The 24,986-nt window shown below is 46.1% G+C and overlaps 1 protein-coding gene across 1 annotated transcript in view; it reads right to left on the reverse strand.

Moving 5' to 3' along the window:
• Positions 1-21,569, reverse strand: part of GPR139 (G protein-coupled receptor 139) — a 45,264-nt gene extending 23,695 nt beyond the window's left edge. Inside the window, exon 1 of the mRNA XM_002755949.5 lies at positions 21,129-21,569. Coding sequence (XP_002755995.1) covers positions 21,129-21,255 — 127 coding nt within the window. The 5' untranslated portion in view covers positions 21,256-21,569. The remainder of the gene's footprint in view (positions 1-21,128) is intronic.
• Between the last annotated feature and the right edge of the window lie 3,417 nt (positions 21,570-24,986).

Consider the following 24,986-nt stretch of genomic DNA (forward strand, 5'->3'; position numbering starts at 1 on the left):
TTAGGATTGGGTTTAGAGACTTGCCCAAGGTTACATAGCTGGTAAGCTGAAGAGTTGAAATTTGAAGCCAGGTCTGCTAAACTCTAAGAGTCGCAAGTTAGGCTTCTTTAAGAGAAGGTATAGGGACCGTTGTTTTCACCAACACCCAGATCAGATGCAGGAGATAACTTCTGCCCACCGGCTTGCCGGTCTCCCCCGGCATGGGGGCCGTTGGGTGCTCCCTACTCTAAGGTGGTTGGACCTTCCTAGCTAACCCAGGAGAAAGAGGCTCTTCTCTGCCTGCCCAGGGTTTCCTGGAGTGAATGGGACACTCCTTGGCTGGGCAGGGATGGGTTTCTTTCCTGGCAGAGGGAGCGGCAAGTGCGAAATCAAGGAAGTGTGAAGCCATGCTGTGTTTGCAGAACTGTAAAATGACAAGGCTTGGCTGGCTGTGGACCACAGGGAAATGAGGGATGAGAATTCAAGAATCCAGTGTGATAACCTCAGTGAAATTGCTTTGCAAACTCCCAAGGTTGTTGTGGGGACCTAAGGAGATAACGCATGTGAGGCGGTTTTGCAGACTGGAAAAGTGTTAGGCAGATGTTAATTGTCACGAGATATTCCAGAGGTAGCCTGATTGGTATCGAGAGTGAGATGGCAGAAAATGAAAATATCTGCTAATTTCTCTTGAATCCGCCTTCTCAAAAGCGTTCATAGACGAGGAAGTCTAATTTCATTGCTCTCATCTCCTTTATTTTAGATTAATAGATTGTAATAGATTTCAGAAACAATAATAAAAATTCAGCCAATTTCCTGGTCATTATCAATTATACAACCAGGTTTTGAGACGTGGAGTAATATTTTGTTGCCTGCCTGTAAGATCACATCCAGAAAATTCTTCATGAAATTACCTTTCAGATGCATTCTGTTGTTTTTTTTTCCCCATGGTTATCCTGACACTGGGGTCTTTGGGAGGGAAGACGTGTTTCTGCGTCGTTTAGGGCCACATTCTTAGTCCCTAGCACAGTACCCGACACACAGAAGGAACTTGACGAATATTTGTTTAATGCAGCATCTGAGTCTAGATGTCGTCATTTCACACTTGAGTGACTGCGGGGACTTTGCTCTGTGTTACTGAAGCCATTCTGTCTGTGCTGAAGCACTCAGTATGTGTTCCTTATTCTAGTAAAATACTATTGGTAAAATTGACTAATCCCAAATACGAATCTACTAGTAAAGAATCCAAACCCGAAGGCTAGCCAGTGTTACAAGGTGGGAAACTAAAATAAGAGGTGTAGTTATTGAAGAAGGCATAATTGCTCTTATCGGGTTATTTTTCAGATAATATGATCACATGCTTAGAAAACCCAGGAGAATTAACTGAAAAGTTATTAGAGCCAGCAAGAGCATCATCAAGAGGTGCAAAGCCCAAACATATCAGTAATGGCTAGTTAGAAAATAGAATGGGAAGAAGATTCCATTTACAATATTCTTTTTCTTAACCTTTATTTTAAGTTCAGGGGTACATCATGTGCAGGTTTGTTACATGGGTAAACTTGTGCCACGGGGGATTTGTTGTACAGAATCTTTCTTTCTTTCTTTTCTTTTCTTTTCTTTCTTTCTTTCTTTCTTTCCTCTCTCCCTCCCTCCCTTCCTTCCTCCCCCCTTATCTCTCTTTCTTTTTCTTCCCTCCCTCCCTTCTCTCTTTCTTTCTTTTTCTCTTTCTCTTTCTCTCTCCCTCCCTCCTTTCTTTTTCTCTTTCTCTTTTTTCTCTCTCTCTCCCTTCCTTCCTTCCTTTCTTTTCCTTCCTTCCTTCCTTTTTTCCCTCTTTCCCTCCCTCTCTCTTTCCCTCCCTCCCTCCCTTCCTTCCTTTTTTCCTTTTTCTTTCTCAGAGTCTTGCTCTGTCACCCAGGGTGGAGTACAATAGCATGATCTTGGTTCACTGTGGCCTCGAGCTCCCAGGTTCCAGTGGTTCTCATGCCTCTGCCTCCCAAGTAGCTGGGACTACAGGTGCACACCACCATGCGGAGCTAATTTTTGTATTTTCAATAGAGATGGAGTTTTGTCATGTTGGCCAGATTAGTCTCAAACTCCTGGCCTCAAGCAATTCACCCACTTCAACTTCCCAAAGTTACAGGTGTGAACCACTGTGCCCAGCCCCAGATCATTTCATCACCCAGCTATTAAACCTAGTACCTATTATTTTTTTGAATCCTCTCCCTCCTCCCAAACTCCATCCTCTCAGAGGCTTTAGTATGTGTTGTTCCCCTCTATGTGTCTATGTGCTCTCATCATTTAGCTCCCACTTAGAAGAGCGAACACGCGGTATTTGGTTTTCTGTTCCTCTGTTAGTTTGCTAAGGATGATGGCCTCTTCTTTGCAGGGACATGGATGGAGCTGAAGGTCATTAAACTAACACAGGAACATTTACAATACTCTTAATGCCCATAATCGAGGCAGGCTACACTTGGAGCAGAGGTGGGGAGAATGGCCTCCTTTCCAACTCTGGGTTGTGCGCTGTGTCTCCTGGGACCCCAAATAGCTCTGCTTGTTGTGTTAAGCTCTGCTTGTTGTGATCTCACAAGAGCTCCCACACAACTGTTCTGCCAATTTCTGGCTCTTTTCAATGTGAAAAACAGAGATCAAACCCAGTCCTCCCAATGAGAGAATTAGATGTCACCCTCATTAACAGTTTCAACCCCCTCTCAGAAAAAACAGTTACTACCTGGTTTGTGGAAATATGCCTTTATCTCCAATATGGACAGCTTTACCATTGTATCTCCCAAAAGTGGGTGGACTCCACTTCTCTATTTCAGAAGACAGAGATTACTGCCTTCATGAAAATACTCACTTGACTGAGCTTAGAACCAAAGAACTTCTTTCCCCCCAAAATGCTATTAAAATCTTCACCTCTTGCCACTGTTCAGCAGATGGGAGCATAGGCTCTAGCACCTGCTGCCTGGGTCTGAAGCTTGCCATTGAGCCATTTAGCAATTTGCCATGCACCTCAGTTTTCTCATCTGTAGAATGGGGTAATAGCATCTACTTTATAGGGTTAGAAGGATTACATTAGTTAATTCGGGTAATGTGTTTAAAACAGTATCTAACATGTAGTAGGAACTGAATTCATGTTAATTATAATTATGGTAAATGACTATTAGTTTAGTTTCTATCATTAAGAAGCCAGCAATCTTACTATCCATGTTTCAGTCATGGATACTGTGAAATGAGGGGACGTGGTGGTGGAAAGGCATGAATACAGTATTCGGCCACCGATTTAGGGCTATGCCATCATCCTGTCAAACCCACCCTATCCTCAGCACTGCTCCCCAACCAAAGACTGGGGTTGATGCACTTCCCTTCTTGCTCCATGGTACACTGGGCTTTCTTTTTGCACATCACACGTCAATCTTCACATCATGTGATTTACCTCTGCATCTCTCCAGCTAGACTCTGCCCTTCCTGAGGGTAGAAACATAGATTTATTTGCCTTTGTGGCACCAGTAGCTATTAGACAATTTAAAAACGAATGAACAACGGAAGGTCCTACTAGGATTCAGAGGCGTGACTTCATTTTGAAGTCATTCTTGCCTTTGACAGCTTCTTGTCTGTATGGGAGTGATGAGCCCTGGGTTTGAGATCCAAGAATGTAGCTTTGGTTTTCAGTCCTGCCTACTAGTAGTAGCTTGGGAGAGTCATTTAACTCTTCGAGTTAAGTTTCAGCTCTTCTGAGCTTTCAGTTTCATAATGGATGAGCTCTTTGTGTAAATGTTAATTCACTTGGCACATTGGTCAGCACTTTATTAACATTAATGGTTACTATTGATGACTCTTTTTAAGCATTAGCATCTGGCACATAATAGGTGGTCAATAAACATTCACTATGTGAACTGGATTTGGAATTCTAAGTATTTGACTGAAATTGAGCCCACTTAAGGCTGAGAAAGGAAAACTTGGAAGGAAGGATCTGGAAGAGGAGAATTTTTTTTTTTTCCAGTGTGATTGTTCCATCACAGTGGTCTTTTTGAGGAAGAGGAAACTCAATTTCCATTTTGTAGGTTAGGTGTGGGGTGAAGAGGAAATTTACCTACCTGTCCTTAAAAATAATCTCAAGTAATTAAAACGTCTGTTTGGGGAGAGGGTAATGGGGATGATGCTGGGCAAATCCTCAATCAGGCAGGAAGACACAGTTCCTCAAAACAGCTGCAAAGACCACACTGGGAGGATGAAACATACAGAGAGGTCTGTAGACACAGCATTTTTCTTACCCTGTTCCCTGAATACCAATGTCTGCAGTGAGCCCAATGACAAGCACAAAACATAAGCAGTGACGTGCAGGCTGGTGGCATCTTAGCTCTGCTGCTCACTGGCTGAATTACCTCGGGCAGGTCACTTTACTTCTTGGAGCCTTGGTTTCCACATATGCCAAATGGGCATGCTGAAAGTGCCAGTGTCACAGACACTGTCATAAAGATTAAATAAGGCAACATGGAGCAACATTTTGGTCCAGTGCTTGGCTCAGAGTAAGTACTCAAATGGTGGTGGTGATGATGATGATGAAGACAGTTAGATCAAGATGTTGTCTTTAGAATTCTTTGAGGCTAGTATGAAGATTACATTGACAGTATTAAAAAGGTAGTCATCTATCCATCTATTCCATCCATCCATCCATCCATCCATCCATCCATCCATCCATCCATTGCTCCATCCATCTATAAATCCACCCATCCATCCATCCAATACCTACCAAGCCCCCTACCATGTGCCAACACCCACCAGAGGATACTGGAGTCAAGAAATAACGTAGACTCCATGCTCACTGTCAATGGTACACAGTCTAATTCAGCATCTTTTGAATGTTTCTGTGCAGAGATAAACCCTTCCCCTAGCCCCCACAGGAATTTAAATGCCTCACCCCTCACCTCCCTCACCCCATTGTAGAACTAGTCTCATTTTATTGTGATTATCGATTCTTCTTTCTATCTAACTGAGTTTGACTTCTTTTAGGGCAAAGTCCGTTTCATGTGCATCTGTCTTTCCCTGCATCATTACCCCCTGTAGTCCCTGGCGCAAAGTAGGGCCTCATGTATGAAACCTTGTCCTTAATAATGCAGCCTAAAGAGCCCACGTGAGGATCTGCTAGGAAATCCTTGTAAGTTATTAAAAAAAGAAACTCTTCTATTGGTTAAATGTCTACTATGTGCCAAACATTCTGTGTATACTATACTACATATTTCTTTCAAAAAGATGAGCACTCATCCCTATTTACAGATATACCCAGCAAGAAAGGCCAGGTGAAATGCAAATCCAGGTTTTACACACCTTCTTCTTGCAGGAAAAGCATTACACCAAAAATGTGATGGTGTAAACAGATGTGGTCTCTGTGTGTGTGTGTGTGTGTGTGTGTGTGTGTGTGTTGTATATTCAGTCAAATTTGAGGAAGGCATGAATATAGTAAACTCAAATTTCTATAGGAGTAAGGCAGGGAACAGAAGTGAGAGAAACAGATTAGGTGTAAAAAAAATCTTTGTGGTGTGGGAGGGAATAGGGAGAGGCAGGGACTGTGGTAAACTGGGATTGCACAAACTCTGTCTAAGGGAGGCTTTTGGTGACAGTCAAGAGGAGGTGTTAACATTTCTGAAGAATCATGAGAAGAGAAATCTGAAATTGTTTTTAGAGACAGGGTCATGCTCTGTCTTCCAGGCTCGAGTGCAATGGCCTGATCATGGCTCACTGCAGCCTTGAACTCCTGGGTTCAAGTGATCCTCCTGCCTCAGCCTCCCAAGTAGCTACAGGTGCATGCTACCAAGCCCAGCTAATTAAATGTATATATTTTGTAAAGACAGGGTCTCTCTATGTTGCCCAGGCTGGTTGTAAACTCCTGGCCTCAAGTGATCCTCCTGTTTTAGCCTCTCAAAACAGATCTGGATTTTTAAAATGAGATTTCCACTGATTGGAAGGTGCTTTCTTTTGAAGGAAACCATAAACAGGCTACTCTCACATTCTGAAAGGTCTGTGTCTGGTTGGCTGTGGCTGGCAATGACCCCTAGGTCAGACCTCTTCAAGGAAAGAAGTTAGAGTGGTTGAGAAGGACGTTAACCGGCATGCACCTGGCCAACATTTTAAGAGAAGCATTCAGTGCTCAGAGCAATTAAAAAGAGTCTTCTTATTTCCCAGAGCCATTCTTCTAGGGGCTGACGGTCAATTTTGAGAAGATCCAAGAAGCAACCACCTCTTTCTTCCCTCTTCCACAAGTTATGTCTGCCATTTTCACGATGTCCTTGGAATCGCCACCTTGGTCTTCTGGTCATTATTCCCCTTTTCCTGCTGGACACTGTGTTATCAGTACTGAATGCAGTCACAGTGACAATGTCCCTCTGTCACGCTGGCCAGAACTCAATCCCTTTTATTTGTCAAATGACAGTGCTGAAGGTGACCTTTTTCTTCTTGTTCGCCTCTGTCAGACAGCAGCCCAGCCCAGGCACTTGTTTTCTCTCTGTTCAGTATTCTTACAGCTGACAGCTGGGTCATTAGCGGGATTCGCCCACTGCCATGACTGACCAGGAGGATCACTCTCCACTGTGCCGTGGACACTTCCCACAGCCCTCAAGAGCCAGGCACAGATGTCCTTGGTGTCTGAGGACATCATTATCCTGCTCATTTCTCTGGGCTGTCTGTATTTTCTGTGGAGACCGAAGGTGATGGTGGCTGGCGTGGGAGGAGAATGAGAGAGGCTGTTTGTGAACATAACCACTGAGCTGCGCTCCTACTGGGTGCCAGGCCCTGTGCTGGGCACCCTGGTAATGTTCCGCTCTCTGCCCAGCACCTGTTAGAGCCTTCCTACTGCCACAGCCTCCTTCATGTTTTGCTAAGCCTCTCTCACCTCTACTCATTTACTCTTTTCACAGCAGCCAGAGAGGCTAGTGAAAAACCCCAATTAGATCAGGTCAATCCTTCAAGGGCTCCTGTGTCTTCTTGCAGCATGAAAGAAGTCAAATCTCAATTCCTCACTATCACCCACCTCGCCCAGCCTGTGCCTATCTCTTCCCCGTCATCTCCTGCCCCTTCTCCCACATTTTCATTATACTCTAGCTTCACTGGTCTTTTGTGCCAGCTCATTCTCACCTCTGGGTTACTCTGGGGGTTCCCTCTGCCTGGCATGTCCTTCCCCCTAAGCCTCCCCTGGCCGATCCCACCTCATTATTCAGGTTTCTGCTCAAACATCACCACTTTGGAACACCCTTTCTTTCTTTTTTTTTTTTTGAGACGGAGTTTCGCTCTTGTTACCCAGGCTGGAGTGCAATGGCGCAATCTCGGCTCACCGCAACCTCCGCCTCCTGGGTTCAGGCAATTCTCCTGCCTCAGCCTCCCAAGTAGCTGGGATTACAGGCACGCGCCACCATGCCCAGCTAATTTTTTGTATCTTTAGTAGAGACGGGGTTTCACCATTTCGACCAGGATGGTCTCGATCTCTTGACCTTGTGATCCACCCTCCTCGGCCTTCCAAAGTGCTGGGATTACAGGCATGAGCCACCGCGCCCAGCCTGGAACACCCTTTCTTGACCACCCAACCTAATGGAGCTCCCTATCGCCTTACCCCGTATGATCGCCAAGGCACATGTGAGTATCTGAAATGGTTTTCGGTGTGCGCTGACTTCCCTGCCTGCTACTTTTCTCCCTGCTTGTGCAGGGACTTCTTCGTATTTTTCTTTGCTTATCTCCCACTGCCTAGAAGGGTGCTTGACACATGACAGGGGCTCATGCATATGAGCTAAGTGAACACAGTTGATCTTATCACCCTCACTCCCAGATGAGGAAACTGAGGCTTGAAGAAGGGGAAATTACCTGCTCACGGTCTTGCAGCTTACAATGTTGCAGCCCTGAGAACTGTGCTCAAATGTGCCCCACCCCTAAACCACTGTTGCCTCCATGACATCCTCTGCTGGGGAGAAGGGGTGTTCTGGAAGGGTCATAGGTGTGGAGGCAGGACAAAAGGTGGGACCACGTTCTGGGAGGGTCAGGAGTGTGGGCTTCTGATTCCTTTAAAGGCTGCCCACTCCGACCCTCCTTATGGCACCACCTTCTTGTGCTCTCTCTCCAATCACTGCCTGTTCCACCACATCCCAGCGAAGACACTGCTTTCTTTCAGGAGGCAGATGATGGCTCTTGTTAGCAGCTCCGTGGAGCTGAACTGTGGTGAGACTGGAATGCTGAAAGTTAGGCCAGGTATGGTGGCTTATGCCTGTAATCCCAGCACTTTGGGAGGCCGAGGCAGGTGGATCACAAGGTCAGGAGTTAAAGACCAGCCTGGTCAATATGGTGGAACCCCATCGCCACTAAAATTACAAAACTTAGTTAGGTGTAGTGGTAAGCGCCTGTAGTCCCACCTACTCAGGAGGCTGAGGCAGGAGAATCACTTGAACCTGGGAGGCAGAGGTTGTAGTGAGCCGGGATCATGCCACTGCCCTCCAGCCTGGGCGACAGAGTAAGATTTCATCTCAAAAACAAAAAAAAGTTCAAAGCTTCAGCTAAAACAGAATCATGGCCATTCTACACCTTTGGCTGCAGGATGTGTGTGTCGCGGGGGTTGGGGATGTGGGTATATGTGTGCATCTCTATGTGTCTATATGTGTGCATGTCTTTGTGTGTAGTGTGTATCTATATATGTGTCTGTGTGTGTGCATATCTATGTGTGCCCATTGATATGTGCTTCTGTGTGTCTATATGTGTGTCTGTGTGGATTTGCATCTGTGTGTCTGTGTGTGCAATGCCTGTGTGTGTGTCTGTGTGTCTGAGTAGAGTTCCCCAGTTGAAATGATGAGGCTGATTGCTTGCTTTGCACTTAGCTGAAAATAAGAAATGTCTGTGGCTGAAAAGCAATTCCCTCAGCTCTACCTGTGTTTGCCAAACAAGTGGGGAAAGAAAAGAAGTCACTAGTGGATATATCAGTTCATACTGTGTAGAATGTGTTGCCCCAACTCAGGGTCAATTTACCTACTTTTATAAGGCACTGACCTCCTGTTTCACTCTGTTTGCATCTGGCGCCAGGCATCCCCTCCTCCTTTTTTGGTCATTCCAGACACTCTGGCCTTCTTGCTGTCCTATATGTGTGCACTGGTGCCCTCTTGCCTCAGGGCAATGGCACAGCCTGCTCCCTTTGCCCCCTCCATTCCATTCTTCCCTTCTGTGTCCTTCAGATTTCAACCACTCCTCCTTGAGGGGAGCTTCCCTTGAGTTCTTTTGTGTGGGTCAAGTTCTTCAGTGATAAGCTCTAACAGCACCAAGTAGCTCTCTTTCATGACATTTTCCCAGTTGAACTTTTACATTTATTTGGGTATCTGATCATGCCAGTCTTCCCCATGTGTGTGTGTGTTGTGTGTAAATGCCACAAGGGCAACAAATGGGTCATTTTGGCTCACCACATAGCTAGCATGGTGCCTGGTACCTAGCAATCCCAGGCCCACAATGGATGGATGGATGTGTAGACAGATGGATAGATGGATGGATGCATAGACATGTGGATGGGTAGATGCATGGACGGATGGTTGGGTGGATGGATAGATGAGTGGATGGATGGATGGACTGATGTGTGGACAGATGTATGGATGCATGTATGGATGAATGGATAAATGAATCAATAATGCAGGTGCATTGTTTGATTGTGCTCTGTGGTTCTCTTCTCATCCCTCTTTGCCATGAGGCAAAATTAAAACACACATTTGAGGTTAAAATTCCTAGCTTCCTCTCAGTGCAGTGCAGAAGGTCATGAACTTTACTTAAGAAAAGCACAAGCAATTCCACTTTATAGAAAAACAAATATCCTGGCTCACCCATACAGCAAAATTCTCTCCCATTGATTTGTACTAGGATTCGAGGTAGTCACCTCCTTCTCATGCCTGACTCTGCCATCTTTACATTTCTGTTGGTAGAGGTGGAGGCAGGAGGGTTACTCATGCTGCTGCAATGGTCAAAGCACACTGGATTTGGAATCCCAGGGATCTGAGGTCAAGGCCCAGCTCTGCTGCTAATTAGCTATGTAACCCTGGGGAACTATCTTGCCCTCTCAGCCTCAGTTTTTCCATCAAGGGCGTAGTAGACCAGGTGCAGTGTCTTGTGCCTATAATCCCAGAGCTTTGGGGGACTGAGGCAGGAAGATTACTTAAGGCCAGGAGATCGGGACCAGCCTGGGCAACACAGTGAGACCCCCATCTCTAAATTAAATATAGTTTTTAAACAGGGCAGTGTATTAGAACAGTGTTCCCAGACTTTAGCGATTGTCCTACTGCAAAGGATTGAACATATTCCCCATTTTTTGAAGTCCTAACCCACAATGTGAAGGGATTAGGAGGTGGGGCTTTCGGGAATTGATTAGGTTCTGAGATGGAGTCCTCATGAGTGGGGTTAGTGGCTTTATAAAAGGAACCCCAGAGGGCTCTCTTCATCTCTTTCCCGGGAGAGAGGATACAATGAGAAGTCAGGAGTCTGCAACCTGGAAGAGGGCCTTCCCCAGAGCCTGACTGTTCTAGAGCCCTGATCTCAGACTTCCAGCTTCCAGAACTGCGAGGAGTAGATTTCTGTGGTATATAAGCCCCCTAGTCTATGGTACTTTGTTACCAAAGTACAAACAGACTAAGTGACTTTACCAATTTTGTGATTTTTGTGGCATTCTTATGTCACCAGTACTATCATTTATTTAGCATTTTGTTTGAAAGTGATTTGCCTTTTCTTCCTTAAATTTACGCTTTATATAATTGTGCTACCCAATATAAGTGTGAGCCACATATGCAATTGAAATTTTCCTAGTAGCCACATTAATAAAGTAAAAGGAAGCAGAAGTTAAATTTAATAATATATTTTATTTAACTATGTACATCCAAAATGTAATTTATGTAAATTATTGATGAGATATTTAACTTTTTTATGCTAAATCTTTGAAATCTGATGTGCATTTCACACTTCCAGCACATATCCCTATGGATGATAATTTTTCATTGGAAGTCTCTGACCTCTATTTAGATGTCATAAAATGTATGATTGAAAGAGTAGGTTCACATTCTCAAGTTGGTCCAAGTATACAGTTATTTTCTACTAACTGAATTGAGTATGGGATTTTAGTTGTAAATGAATCGAAATCAAATGAAATAAAAAATTCAGTTCTACAGTTGCACTAGTCAAATGTCAAATGTTCAAGAGCTGCATGCAGCTAGCGGCTATTCTGTTGCACGGCACAAACACCCCAGATCACAATTCAGCCTCCCTTCCCCATTGTAAACAGAAGGCAACCTTAGACAGAAATACAATGACCGTCCAAGAGTTACATTAAACTCTAGCCAGGTATTGCTGCCTGCCAGTGTCTGAGCCCAAGGTCTGCTCTGTGTGTATTCAGAAGGGAGATTGAGACTGAGTGCAGCAGCATATGCTTGTAGTACTAGCTACTCAGGAGGCTGAGATGGGAGGATCACTTGAGTCCAGGAGTTCAAGGCTGCAGTGAGCTCTGAGTGAGCCATTGCACTCCAGCCTGGGCAACAGAGTGATCCCCTGTCTCAGAAAAAAAGGAGATTTAAAGGGTGTTAAAGATACACTAGCACCAAGCTGAGACGATCCCTTTGATGGAATCAGAAAGATTAAGACAGCTGAAAAGAGATTCAATGCTACAGACTTGTACCACCTAAAATAATCCTATATACCAACAAAACAAACCAAAAATATCCAGGCAATCACTCTGAGCTCTAAAATCTCCCACTCTCTTTTTCTCTTACTTCTATTCTTTTGCTTCCATCTAAGAGACTGTCAGCAGTGTGATTTCGTGAAAACGGACCTGACATGGGAAAAGTAAGTTCTGGTTAAGACTCTGCTTTCTGTATTAGTCCGTTCTCACACTGCTGTAAAGACATACCTGAAGCTAGGCAATTTACAAAGAAAAGAGCTTTAATTGACTTGCAGTTCCACATGTCTGGGGAGGCCTCAGGAAACTCACAACCATGGTGGAAAGTGAAGGGGAAGCAGAGACCTACTTCACATGGCGGCAGGAAAGAGTGAGCTGGTAAGAAGAGGAAAAGCTGCCTCATAAAACCATCAGATCTCACAAGAACTCACTTGCTATCATGAGAAAAGCATGGAGGAAACTGCCCCCTTAATGTAATAATTTCCCTCCAGGTCTCTCCCTAAACACCTGGGGATTACAATTCAGGACGAGTTTTGAGTGGAGACACAAACCTCAACCATATCACATTCCTAGCTCTGCAGATTCCTCATTTTATAAAATGGGAATGTTTGGACTCAGAAAACACAGCAGTCATTACTGCTCACATCTGTAATTCCAGTACTTTGGGAAGCTGAAGCGGGCTGATCACTTGAGACCAGGAGTTCAAGACCAACCTGGCCAACATGGTGAAACCCCATCTTTACTAAAAACACAAAAAATTAGCTGGACATGGTAGCATATGGCTGTAATTCCACCTACTTGGGAGGCTGAGGCAGAAGAATCGCTTGAACCTGGGAGGGAGCTTGCAGTGAGCTGAAATCACGCCACTGCACTCCACACTCCAGCCTGGGTGACACAGTAGGACTCTGTCTTAAAACAAAAAGTTAAATAAGTTAATGCATTTGAAGTGTTTTGAAGAATTCCTGGCACATTGTAATGGCTAGTACCAGACATTGTGCCCCATGCAGACCTGAATTATCTCATTTCAGCCACACCATAAACCCTGTGAGAAAGACTCTTATACCCATTCTGCAGATAGGAACACCGAGGCTCAGATAGGGTGAAATCACTTGCCAGAGACCCATTAATAGGAAACCACAAGACCGGACTTTGAACCCAGGTCAGGGGACCATGGAGCCTACATCTTGATCCACCATTCTGGCCGGTTCTAAGGACTCTTCCTATTCCAAAAAATGGTGGATTTGTGTTTCAAGACATTGTTAGCATGCAATTTGTGGTATTTTTTGTAGTTCTTTATTACAGCTTATGCCAAATCCCTGGTTTCATGGTTTGGCATGCTTTTCCAGTTTAGCCACATATTTCTCTCTGTCTCCATCCCTGTTATTCCTCAATCCTCCCTCTAGATTCTTGTTTTCTTTTTTCTCCACCTGCTGTGACCCCATTGGTGTTTACTGGTGCTTCTTGCAGCTTTCCCGACCCCTGGGTTTGTGAATTGGCAGCGTGGTGGACCATTATCAAGCCTGCAGATATGTTTGGTTTGGCTCACAAAGTGCTGGCCCACAGTGTCTTTAAAATTTTTGAATTAGTTGCCAACATGTGAAACAATGGACATTTCATATAAAAATCCTGATTTTTAGATTTTTTGAACAGCTTGGCAACGCGGAACCACTGGCTGGGAAGCAGAGTGGCAGTGGCACGTTCTAGCTCCCTTGGTCCCCACCTTTCCTGTTGTGGTCACTCCCGCCTCTCTCGACCTGGTCTGAATGTTAGTTATCCTTGAGGAGCGTGTGTTGCTGTTAACTTATAAGAAAGCTGAGAAGCAGTACTGAATACTGCCCTGTCATTTCTTCACTGTGTGGCCGTGGGGAAGTATCTCAGAGTTCTCAACTGAAAAATTGCTATAGTGCATACATGCCTCAAGGAATCATCAAAGAACCATCATAAGTTAAATGAGGCCAGGCACAGTGGCTCATACCTGTAATCCCAGCACTTTGGGAAGCCGAGGTGGGTGATCACTTGAGGCCAGGAGTTTGAGACTAGCCTGGCCGACATAGTGAAACCCCATCTCTATTAAGAACATGAAAAATTAGCTGGGCATGGTGGCTCATGGCCGTAACTCCAGCTGTTCAAAAGGCTGAGGCAGGAGAATTGCTTGAACTTGGGAGATGGAGTTTGCAGTGAGCTGAAATCACGCCACTGCACTCCACACTCCAGCCTGGGGGACACAGTGAGACTGTCTCAAAAATAAAATAAAAAGTTAAAAGGGTTAATAAATTTGAAGTGTTTTGAAGAATTCCTAGTACATAGGAAGCACTAAAAGTGTGTTAGCAATTATTAAGAGGAATAGTCCGTTCTTTTTTTGTCTGTTTCGTATATTTGTCTCTATAACTGTGAGAAAACAAGAGTTGAAGAGAGCCACATGCTTTCAGAAAAGCAGCAGAGAAGCATGATTCTTTGGGTAACTGAAGCATTTCTTAAACACTAGATGACTTTGTTCATTTACGTTATCTAACTGCTCCTTTTAGATATTTGAATTCAAGACACCTGGCCACTATCATTTCATGGTGCCCCCTGCAGGGCCAGCATAGGCTGTCACCGTTTGCCAATATGTTTCAGATCCACATGGAGGTTCAACGGCAGGACCCTTTCTGTTCGTGATTCTGACTGCAGTAACCAGGAGAACCTTGCTGGTGGTGCTTGTCGGTCTCTGCCAGTTGTAGCTGAGGGCCATTTCATGTTCTGCACTGATATTATTTTGGGGAGTTTCTCCGAATCACAGGCAACTCTTTAGGGGGACAAATTCCCTAGGCTTATGATGGAATTGATTGCTCAATCCATTGGATCATTCTCTTCTAGTTTGCCAGGGCATGTTGTTTCATTTCCATTTTAAGTGAAACTGTGTGTTCATGGAAAAGACCTATCTACAGAGTGATGTGTGGCTACAGGGCATTTACAAGGCTTGAGCACATGGACATGTTAGACCATAAGACAATGCGAATTACTATTTGCTGAGCTCCTACAGTGTGTGAGGCACTGTGAGAAACCTTTGCATATTTTATTTCTAGTCACCACAGCAACCAATCCAGGGCACAGAAGGTTAATAGCATTTATTGAACTCTTACGCTATGTGAGAGGAATACGTGCCAAGAATAGTGTTAAGCATTCTTATAATTGCATTTAATCCTCAAAACAACCCAATAAGAGAGGTATTGTTATTATTCCATCTCACAGATGAAGAAACTGAGGCTCAGTGAAGGGGAGAAACTTGCCCAAGATCACAGATTAGTAGTCAGGGGAGCAGGATTCAAATCCGGTCAGTTTGACTTGAGAGACCACAGGGCTTAACTGCTGAACTCAACTGCCCACTTTCTTGCAGATGGGAGAACTGGGGCTCAGAGAGGTGAAGTGTTATACCTGCGATCCACAGCAAACATGTTGAGATACAGGATTTAAATCCATGTCCAGTTCCAAAGCAATGTATTTGACACTTAACCTTACAAATGAAAACTAACGTGATTGTTACAGAAACTAAGCAGGAGCGAAAACTACAAAAGTGCTGTACTGGACCCTAGCCCAAAGCCAGCCCAGGTAACCTCCAGCATAGCTACATCACTGCTCTATGCTCATTTCCTGTCTATGGGGCCATGTCTCCAACTACAGCAACATAGGCAGAACTGGGCTCTCCTGGGCCTTTGAGAGACCCATTAAGAAGAACTTGGCCAAGGTCACACAGTGAGTTATTGCCAAAGGAAACCTGGAATGATGAAGTGCTCTTTTTCTCACTGCTAGAACTGGAGTCCTATGATCAAATGTGCCTAAGGATGAGTCATACAGGTTACAAAGGTCAATTAGGCATGCCCATTAGGGACTGTTCAGAATTAGAGTGCCTATGTGCTTTTGAAAGGGGCAGCCAACCAAGAAATTATGATTCAAATACACAGTGGAATACAATACAGCTGTATAAAAGAATGATAAAGCTTTATATATACCATGATGGGTGATTAATATATTAAGTGGAAAAAGAGTAAATGTAGGACAATGTGTATAATGTGCTCATTTTGGGGACAGTGATAAAAAGGGAGGGTTGAAATCCATACTTCATATTTGCTCGCCTATGCATGAAGATACTCTGAAAGAATGCATAAGACACTAATAACAGTGGTTACCTCTGTGGTGGTAGGTTTGAGAATGGTGAACAGGAGAAAGTGGTGGAAGAAAGACTTTCCATTGTGTTTCTTTTTATATTTTCAGGCTTTGACTCAGATGAATATCATAATCTATTTAATGCAAAGAAAAGAAGAAGCAGAAGAAAGGAAAAATAAATAAAGCAAGCAGCTATTCCTCAGCTCCAGAAAATTGTTGCCTTCTGGGCATGTACATCTAATGTCAGGAATACTTGGAAATTTATTTTAAAAATTTTTAAATTTCAAATTATTCACTGATAGTACCTAAAAATACAATGGTTTTTAACATACTAACCATATATCCTGTAAACATGCTAAAAACTCACTTATTAGTTCTCAGGAGTTTTTTTTGGTGTAGAGTCTTTGTGATTTTCTAGGAAGGCCATTGCGTCATCTGTGAACTGAAACGACTTAATTTCTTCCTTTCTGTATACATTTTATTTCTTTTTCTTGCCTTATTGCACTGGCTAGGACTTTCAGTATGATGTTTAATAGGAGTGGTGAGAGCAATCATCCTTGCCTTGTTCTAGATCTTAGGGAAAAGCATTCAGTTTTTCATCATTAATTGTGTTGTAAGATGTAAGTTACTTATAGATGCCCTTCATCAGGTTAAAGAAGTTCTTTTTCTGTTCCTGGTTTGATGAGTTTTTATCACAAATAGATGCTGAGTTTTGTCAAATGCTTTTTCTGCATCTATTGGGATTGATCATATGGCCTTCCTTTTAGTTTGTTAATATGGTGAGTTATACTGAGTGATTTTCACATGTCGAACCAGTGCTGTATTCCTGGGATTAACTCAAGTTGATTTTGACGTGTTATCCCTCTTTATTATCACTGGATTAGATTTGCTAGTATTTCATTGATGATTTTTGTCTATGTCCATGAGGAACATTGGGCTGTAGTTTTCTTTTCTTGTAATGTCTTTGTCCAGTTTTGATAAAGCTGGTGTCTTAAAATGAGCTGGGATTTTTTTCCTAAGTTTTAAATGATGAAAAAATAACTTATAGAGTGCTTACTGTGTTCCAGGCATTGTGTTCAGTGCTTAACCCACAAATCTTCACAGCAACCCTATGAAGTGTAGACCATTCTTAAAATCACCCCCAATTTAAAGATGGGGAAACTGAGGCACAGGCTGGTTAAAGTCACTTGCCCAAGGTCACATAACTTTTAAGAAGCACAGCCAGGACTCAGACTCCAGAGGTCCAGCTCCAGAGTGTGTCCTTTTAACCTGCTTACTCCATTTTCTCTCATTAAAGATGTTTACAAGGTAAAGAAAACACATCTGCAGGGCTAAGCCCAGCTTACAGGTTACCAGTTTTCTACTTCTAATTAAAAACGATGGTAACTACCATGCGTCAGGCTTACTTACTATCTGACAGGCTACAGACTCATCATCTGTCTTCATCTTGCACCAACCCTCAAAGGCAGATGTTACAGATGTTATCATCCTTACTTGGCAGTGGTGGGAATGCTCCCTTCTGCTGGGTGGCATGCAGTGCCAAGCTGTCATCTCTTTCCTCACCTTGCCTTTCTGCACATCCATGGCACTCTTTGCAAGGTAAAATTTTTTTAATCTCTCAAATCTCAGTTTAATTTTATGCTGCTCCTTCCTTATCAGGCTGGCTCACCCATCCTCCCTCTCACTGTCTTTCCCCAGGGGCTCAAGTTCATAATTTTCTTCTGCACAGCTGTCTCTTTTGCACTGTCTCATTCCTGTTGGCCCAGTGAATGTCCCAATCCTTCCTTTTTGGCTCTGCTGACTTATTTTGTGTGTCTCAAGAAGTGAGGAAAGAGGGAAAGTTTTAGGAACAGGTGGGACACCAATTTTCCCAATGGAGCACAGAAATGAGGGACCAAGGTTAGTTCAAACAACTTTCAGGCCATAATGAAGGCAAAAGCATGCAATGAAATGTGTTTGCATGCTGGCTTGACAGTGCGACCATAGATAAGATGCTCAGTTTTTCTGACTCTCAGTTTGTTCATGCAAAATGAATTTAAAGGCAGAGGTGTGGCAGGAATTACGTGCAATAATATAGGCGACAGAGATCTTGTGTAGAGAAGGCACTGAGTGAGGAGTAAGTGCTTTCCTCGGACCAGGCACTGTGCTAAGTCATGTTTACATAGATGACCTTATTTAATACATACCACCTGTGTGGGCAACAGGTACTACTGTTACCCCCATTTGCAGATGGAGGAAACTGTGGTAAAGTGAGGTGAAGAATTCTTAAGTGGCAAAGCTGTACCCATATTTCACATTAGAATTCCTTTGATCCTACACCAACCAGTTGAAAATTAGACTGTCTGGAGCAATCCCCTAGCTCTTCCTCCCAACCTAGAGACTGAAGGTAGTCAGAGACATCTGCTACTTTCCTGTGATACTAGCTCTCCTGTTGCCAAACATTCAGGCTCTCCTCATCCATCCCTCAGTTCCCACCCACGTCTCCAACCACTACTGTGAGAATTTGGGAAACTTGGGGTGAGTCCACTGCCAGGAACAGTGATTCAATTAAAATCTCAGTTTTCAACAATATGAGTAAGGCCTGCGGTCTGTTACTCCACACCCAGCAAAGCTGTGTCTCCCAGTCAGTGGTGGAATAATAAGAGTTTGCTAATTGCTGGGGCTGGGGAGGGGAGGTGATGGGTGGGGACTAGTGTGGTGAGCTCAACACGGGGAGTTAAATGCTGACCTGAGTGCTTTCTTCTGTGTACCTCTCAAGTCCCTCCTTTGGTCACTGGTAGGGCTGGGCAGGCAGACCTCACCTCCTTACAACTTAATGGGCTTCACGATAACTATGACTGCAGTGGCGCAGTGTCAATCAATGAATGTCAGGCACCAAGGTGAGCGTTTCACTTGTGCTGTCATCTCCAGCAAACATCCTTTCTTCTCAGCACCACTCCAGGGGATAGCTACTCTCCTAGTTCCCATTTTACAGATGTGGAAACTGAGGCACAGAGACATGAAAAGCCTGCAACTTAACCCCAGCAGAATCTAGATTAACACTCACTCTTCATTGCCAGGACATACTTCATTGTCAGAAATGGCTTTAAGAGAATGACTTAAATAATTCACCTTTGAACCAGCCTTGTGGGCTGTTAAAACTGCTAACAGATCAAGACTTTTGGATAGTCCTGGTACCCAGTCATTCTTCTCTAGGTTGCTTGGTCCTAACCCATCCAGCTGCTGTGCTTCCATTTGGGAGCTCCTGAAACTCAGAGACTGCACCCTAGGAGTTTTTATGTTCTTTTGACACCCAGTTAATACTTCGCATGCCATAGGAGGTCAAAACTATTAGTTGAGGGTATGAAGACATCAACAACAGCCAAATCCTAACCCTAGCTTCATGCTTTTAAGTTCTCAAGCTCTGGGCTAAGCCTGAGGCTAGCACGGTGCTTGGCATACAGTAGATGTCAATGCTGTGTGTCAGGAAGGCCCTAGCTGGCATAGGAGTTGGGATGTGAAGGTGTAATACGTTGGCTTCCACTTTGAGGTCTTTGGTCTTTCTCTTCATCCTCATGTCCCTGCTTTGAACTCTTGAAGGGTCAACCTCTGCTTGTCTTTGTCTCTGTCCCTTAAATGGTTCCATTAGAAAAGCCTGGGACAGTGAGTGAAAAGTGGCTACCTCACTCAGTAGAGGAGGTGCAAGGGTGGATGGGTTGTGGCTGGGGGGAGGGCGGGGGTGCATTCTGATGGGAAGGCTGTTGGGGAAAGAGGTTCTGACACTTTTCCGGTTCAGCAAGCATCACCAAATAATCAACCTTCTCAAAAACCCATTTCCCAAAACAGTGCTCTGGGGAGAGCATCTCAGAAGGGCTGAAGGGGGGAGGTGGAACCTGTACTGAAATCAATCCTAGCTCAAGGTAATTACAGGACATGTGCTACCACCCCAGCAGGGCAAATCAGAGGCTGAGCTTCTCTCCTAGGGCAGCCGGAGTGATTAGTTAGGAATAAAAGCCTCATCACTCACTGGGGGAGAGAGGCTCTCACATTAGTAAACTTGCGCTTTCTCATGCCTGCCAAATTTGGGAGGGGGGATTTATTGAAATAATCTCATCTGGGGCCCTGGCTGCCAAGTTGAATGTTTTGGAAAGGAAATCTCAGCCAGGCTCTCAGAAATTCAGCTCCCAAGTTCCCAGGATCGCAGGATGCTAAGGTTCACAGACTAAGAGATGGCTAGAGAGATGATGCTGAGATTTTAGGCTGTACATTGGATTTTTTTCTCTCTCTCTCTTTCTCTTTGCTTCTTTCAGCCTCTCTCTCTTCTTTGCATGCAAGTGATCTTTAGGAATCTACCCGCCACCGAGACTGTCTGCAAGGGGGGTCCACCCAAAGCTAGAGCCCTTGGAAAAAAACCTTTCTTTTTCTTTTGCTCTCTCTTGCACACAGCCCAGGCAAGCACCCCCTCCTTCTCAGCAGCCAGCTCTCTTCAGGAATTCAGCACAAGTCTCAGCCACACTTTAGAGAGGACATTAAGCTGTGGGACCAGCCAGACATCCACAGCAGCTGCGAGCTGCCCAGGGTGGGTAGACCTGGAGGCCAAGCCAGGGGTCCAGGCATGTCCTCAAGGAGACTGTGACCCCCTGATGTGTCAGCCACCGCAGGCAGCCCAGTGTGTCTCTGCACCCTTCCCCTGGCCAGTGCACGGTCCCAGAGCCAACCCCTGATTCTCGTTAGCTGGCTGGAAGACCCTTTCTTGCTAGGCATCCTTGCTCCATCCCAGTGTTCCCTGAGCAAGAGAGCGCCCAATGTCAGGGTCTCCAGCTTCATCTCGTTTCAGGTAGGGACAAGCAGAGGAGCAGAGGTGCCCCAAGTGGGGTGGACTTGCAGGGGCCATAGGAGAAGGGAAGCCTCCAGGAAGCCTTCTGTCCAGAGCATGTAGTCAAGTGAAATACACACAGCCCTCTTCGCTCCCACCCCATGAAAGTCATCCCCACCCCATTAAAGCCATCCCCCCCAGACGCGCGCACAAATGCACCCTCGAATCCACGCTCACACACCAAGCCCGTCGCCTGCCGTCACACTCATGAAACACACACACACACACACACACACACACACACACACACGCTCGCGCGCGCGCGCGCGCGCGCACGGTCTTCTCCCCCCCCCCCCGCCACTTCCCTGCCAGGGCACCAGCAACTTCCTTTCCCCCCGCCCGCCTGGAAATCTCCGCAGTTGCCCTTAAAGCTTAAACTTTTCCGAGGGGGGCCCAGGGAACGCACGGGGAGGACCGGGGCTTCTGGGCAGGGTGGCCCGGCAGTTGGGGTTCCTGGCTTCCCTCCCTCTCCCCCACGCCCCTCACCTGGTAAACCGAGGCACAGCAAGAGGCTGTAGTACACCACGGGCACGAAGCCCAAGCCGCAGGCCGAGCCGGGGGACCACCAGGACAGCGAGCTGTTGGCTGCGAGGTGGGCGTGCGTGTGCTCCATGAGCGCGCCCCTCGCTCCCCTCGCCGCTTCGCGCCCGGCCTGCCCGTCCGACTCTGGTCGCCGGCTCGGTGGTGGCGGCGGCGGAGGCAGCAGCTGGAGCAGCAACGCCTCTCTCCCGGCAGGACTGGCTCTTACCCTTGGCCGAGATCCCCTCTGCTCGTTCCGCACCTGCCCGCCTGGAGTCCCGGCTCAGCCCTCCCGCAGGGCGCGGGGCGCGGGGCGCAGGGTGCGGGGCGCGCGGCGCGGGGCCTCGGGAGGGGCTCCCGGAGCCCGTCTGTGCGCCTCCCACCTCGGACCCGCTCCACTCCCGCCTCAAAACCGGGGGGCTGGGACGCCGCTCTCCGCAGCCAATCAGCGGCTGCCTGGACGCGGAGTGTGTGTGGGGTGGGGAGGATGCGGGAGAGGAGGGGGTCCCAGCCGCCTCGCCTGGCTCCAGTTTCAGGGGGAGAAGATGCAGTTAGACCTGGGAACCCCAAAAGAAGACCGGGGTGGAGAACAGGCTACCCCCCATCTCCAACCCCGCGCGAGGGGCGTGGTGTGGGTGGGATCTGCCTCTCCCGCAGCGGCTCCTCATTCCTCCAGCATGTCCTCAGTTTGCCTTTCTCCACTCTTCTCGCAGCCACCTCTCTTACCCCTCGCCAGTGCTTCCAGTCCATCTCCAGATAGAGGATTCTACACCTAGGGCAAAGAAAGGGGAAGGGGTGGGGCTGTTGGAGCAGCGAGGATGCTAAAGTGTTGTCGGTTTTCCTGGACTAGGGGAGACAAGCTTGCTGACTCTGGAAAGAGGGGTGCGTGCATCCCTGAGCGTGTGTGTGGTGACTTTGGGGGTGGCCGCCGGTGGACTGTCCCCTAACTGGAGTGCATTTGAAGAGGATACAGACTGGCTAAGAGACGGCCCTCCAGCATGCAGCCCTTCAGTCAGGGATAAGGATGTTGCAGCCACTCAAACACGCACTCGCCCACGCTCACACAAAGACACACAAAACCCAGGCATGCAGTGTATTCATACGCTCACTCAGGCACGCGGATGCCCTCCCACTCCACACCCAGACCCGTGAAAACACGCAGGCATCCTCATCACCGTGCACAAGGCCACACTCGCAGGGCACTCCAAACATACACAGACGCACGCGGGGTCATGGGGGATGGTCTAGAGTGCGTGAAGGTTGTGTGAAGGGTAGCTTTGGTACAGCAGGTGGGATCCAAGCAATGTGTGGGTGGGTGGTCTTTTCTCACAGCAGGTGGTCTGCCCAATGTGTGAGCAGGTGGAGGTTTTCCAGTGTGGCCATTACAGACTTGGGAAGAGAGAGACAGAGAGAGAGAGAGACAGAGAGAGAGAGAGAAAAAAAGAGAGAGAGAGAGAGAGAGAGAGAGAGAGAGATGAATCTGTCTGGGGCTCAAGACAGTGAATGTGAGAGAGTTAAAGATTCCGCAGGAATACCGAGGCCCGGCATCCCCAGGAGCAGACTGTAGCAGCTGCTTATGCAAAGAGCTGTGATGGGTCTGAGAAGCCTAAGACCCCGCCCCCGCTGCTTCCCAACGCCCCTCACCCCTCTATCACGTGCATTCCTGGAGAGAAGGAACTGGCTGGGTTTTCCCCAGCCTCTTCTAGGTCTTCCAAGGTGGAGTGGACCTCTGGCCCTCAAGACCAGCAAGGGCATGTATCCAGTCCCTGTCTTTGTTAGGGGTTACGCCAGGCAGGGATGGGGGACACTCTAGGGCAGAATGGAAATCTCCAGAGGTACAGAGCCAGGCAGTCTGCATAAGGGGGGCATCTCCTGCTTCTAGCTGGGTCTGTGGTAAGTGAGGAGGAATGTGGCCTCACAAAAGGGCAGATTACAGAGTCACATGGGCCCAGTGAGGCCAGGTCTGAGATTTCAAGCCCCATTAGATACTGAAATTTTATTGTGACCTCTCTCCATTAAATATGACTACTGCAAACACAAAGAAAACAAGAACACCGCTGCATTGATGAATAAAGCAGTGGCTGGCCATTGTAGAAGCTCAATAAATAATTGCTCAGAAACCTATAGATTGGATTGGTCTGCAGGCAGCTAGACTGAGATGAGAAGTTGGGGATAGCCAGGGGCGGGGGGAATTGTACGTGATCTCACAAAATCCTCCTAGTCTCTTCAGAGTCACCCCCTGCATTGTGAATGATGGATAAGGCTTCGGGGCTTTTGCACTGGCCATTCCCTCTGTCTGGAATGCTCTTCCTCTGCACAGCTGCATGAAGCTCTTTCCTCAGCTTCTTCTGGTCTTTGCTTATATGTCATTTTCTCATTGAACCTTTCCCTGATAATCCTATTTACCATTGAAATCTCTACTCCCCTCCCAACTGAAATCTCTATTCCCCTCTCACCTCGAAGTATTCATGTCCTCCCTCCCTTCCTATTTAATTCCTGTGCATGGTGTATAGCACCATCAGCAGACCATATACGTTGCATTTATTTACTTGGACTCTTGTCTGTTTCTTCTCTCAGAAAGGCAGGGCCTTTTGTCTGTGTCGTCCCTGGTTGCATCTCAGCTTCACAAGGTGCCTGCATGTTGCAAACTCTCAATAGACATTGAAAGAATGAAAGGGCTCAGCACCCAGGGCCTGCTGGGAGATGAGTTTATCTTTGCTTGTCTTTGCAGGCCAAGGTTTCAGAATGCTGTTGGGGTTCAGGGGATTTAGCAGGTAATGATTATGTATGATTAGTCACTCCAAAAATGATTTGAGTGGTTTGAATTCTAGGGCTCTAGTTAGAGACTCTTCACAGAACTACAAACTTGGCCAGGCAGAGGGCTGGGCTGCATGGGAAATTTTGATGGACCAGTTTGTGTCTGAGCCTTTATTTCTCCATCTGTAAAATGGGGATGAAAGAAACTGGATATACCTTTGTCCCAGGGATGCTGAGCAGAGAGAAAAAGAGGGACGTGGTGTGAATGGTGCAGACTGCAGTTCTGGAGAATGGGGAATTGGATTGGGTCCTCTGCTGGCTCCATCAGGAACACTGGCAGTTCATCAAGGTCCAAGCTTCCTGGAAAATGAATAGTTTTGATTAGAAGATTTTTAAAAACTTTTTTTATAAGAGATAGGTCCCACTATGTTGCCCAAATTGGTCTCACACTACTGCTTCAGCCTCTCAAAGTGCTGGGATTACAGTCATGAGCCAAGGTACTTGGCCTGGATGAGAAGATCTTTAAAAACTTAGGTCAAGCTTTGAGTGTTCTAGGGTCCCAGGGAATGGGCAGGATGAGTTAACAACAAAAGTCTATTTAATTTTGCTCAAGGGGCTGATCTACTTGATTGGTTCTGTATAACAATGGCAGACTCAGTTCAACAACTGCGGTTGGCTGAATCCACTCATTTATTCATTCTTTCAACAGACTTTTACTGGACATGTAACATATGCTGGTCAGGACCAGCCACATCATTTGCAAGGCCCAGTGCAAAACAAAAATATGAGGTCTCTTGTTCAAAAATTACTAAGAATTTCAACACCAAGAGTAGAGCATTAAACCAAGCATGGAGCCCTTCCAAGCATGGGGCCTTGAGTGACTGCATAGGTGACACATCCATGAAGCCAGTCCTGCTTAGGAGACACAGGTGAGTAATAAGAGTTAACATTTACTGAGGGTTTGTTAAGAGACAGCCATGACTTAAATCATTGCATCTTGATTATCACAATGGAAGGAAGGTACAATTATTAGTCCCATTTCACATATGAGAAAACCAAGGCAGAGAG

This window comes from Callithrix jacchus, chromosome 12 (assembly GCF_049354715.1).
Source record: "Callithrix jacchus isolate 240 chromosome 12, calJac240_pri, whole genome shotgun sequence".
Taxonomy (NCBI): Eukaryota; Metazoa; Chordata; class Mammalia; order Primates; family Cebidae; genus Callithrix; species Callithrix jacchus.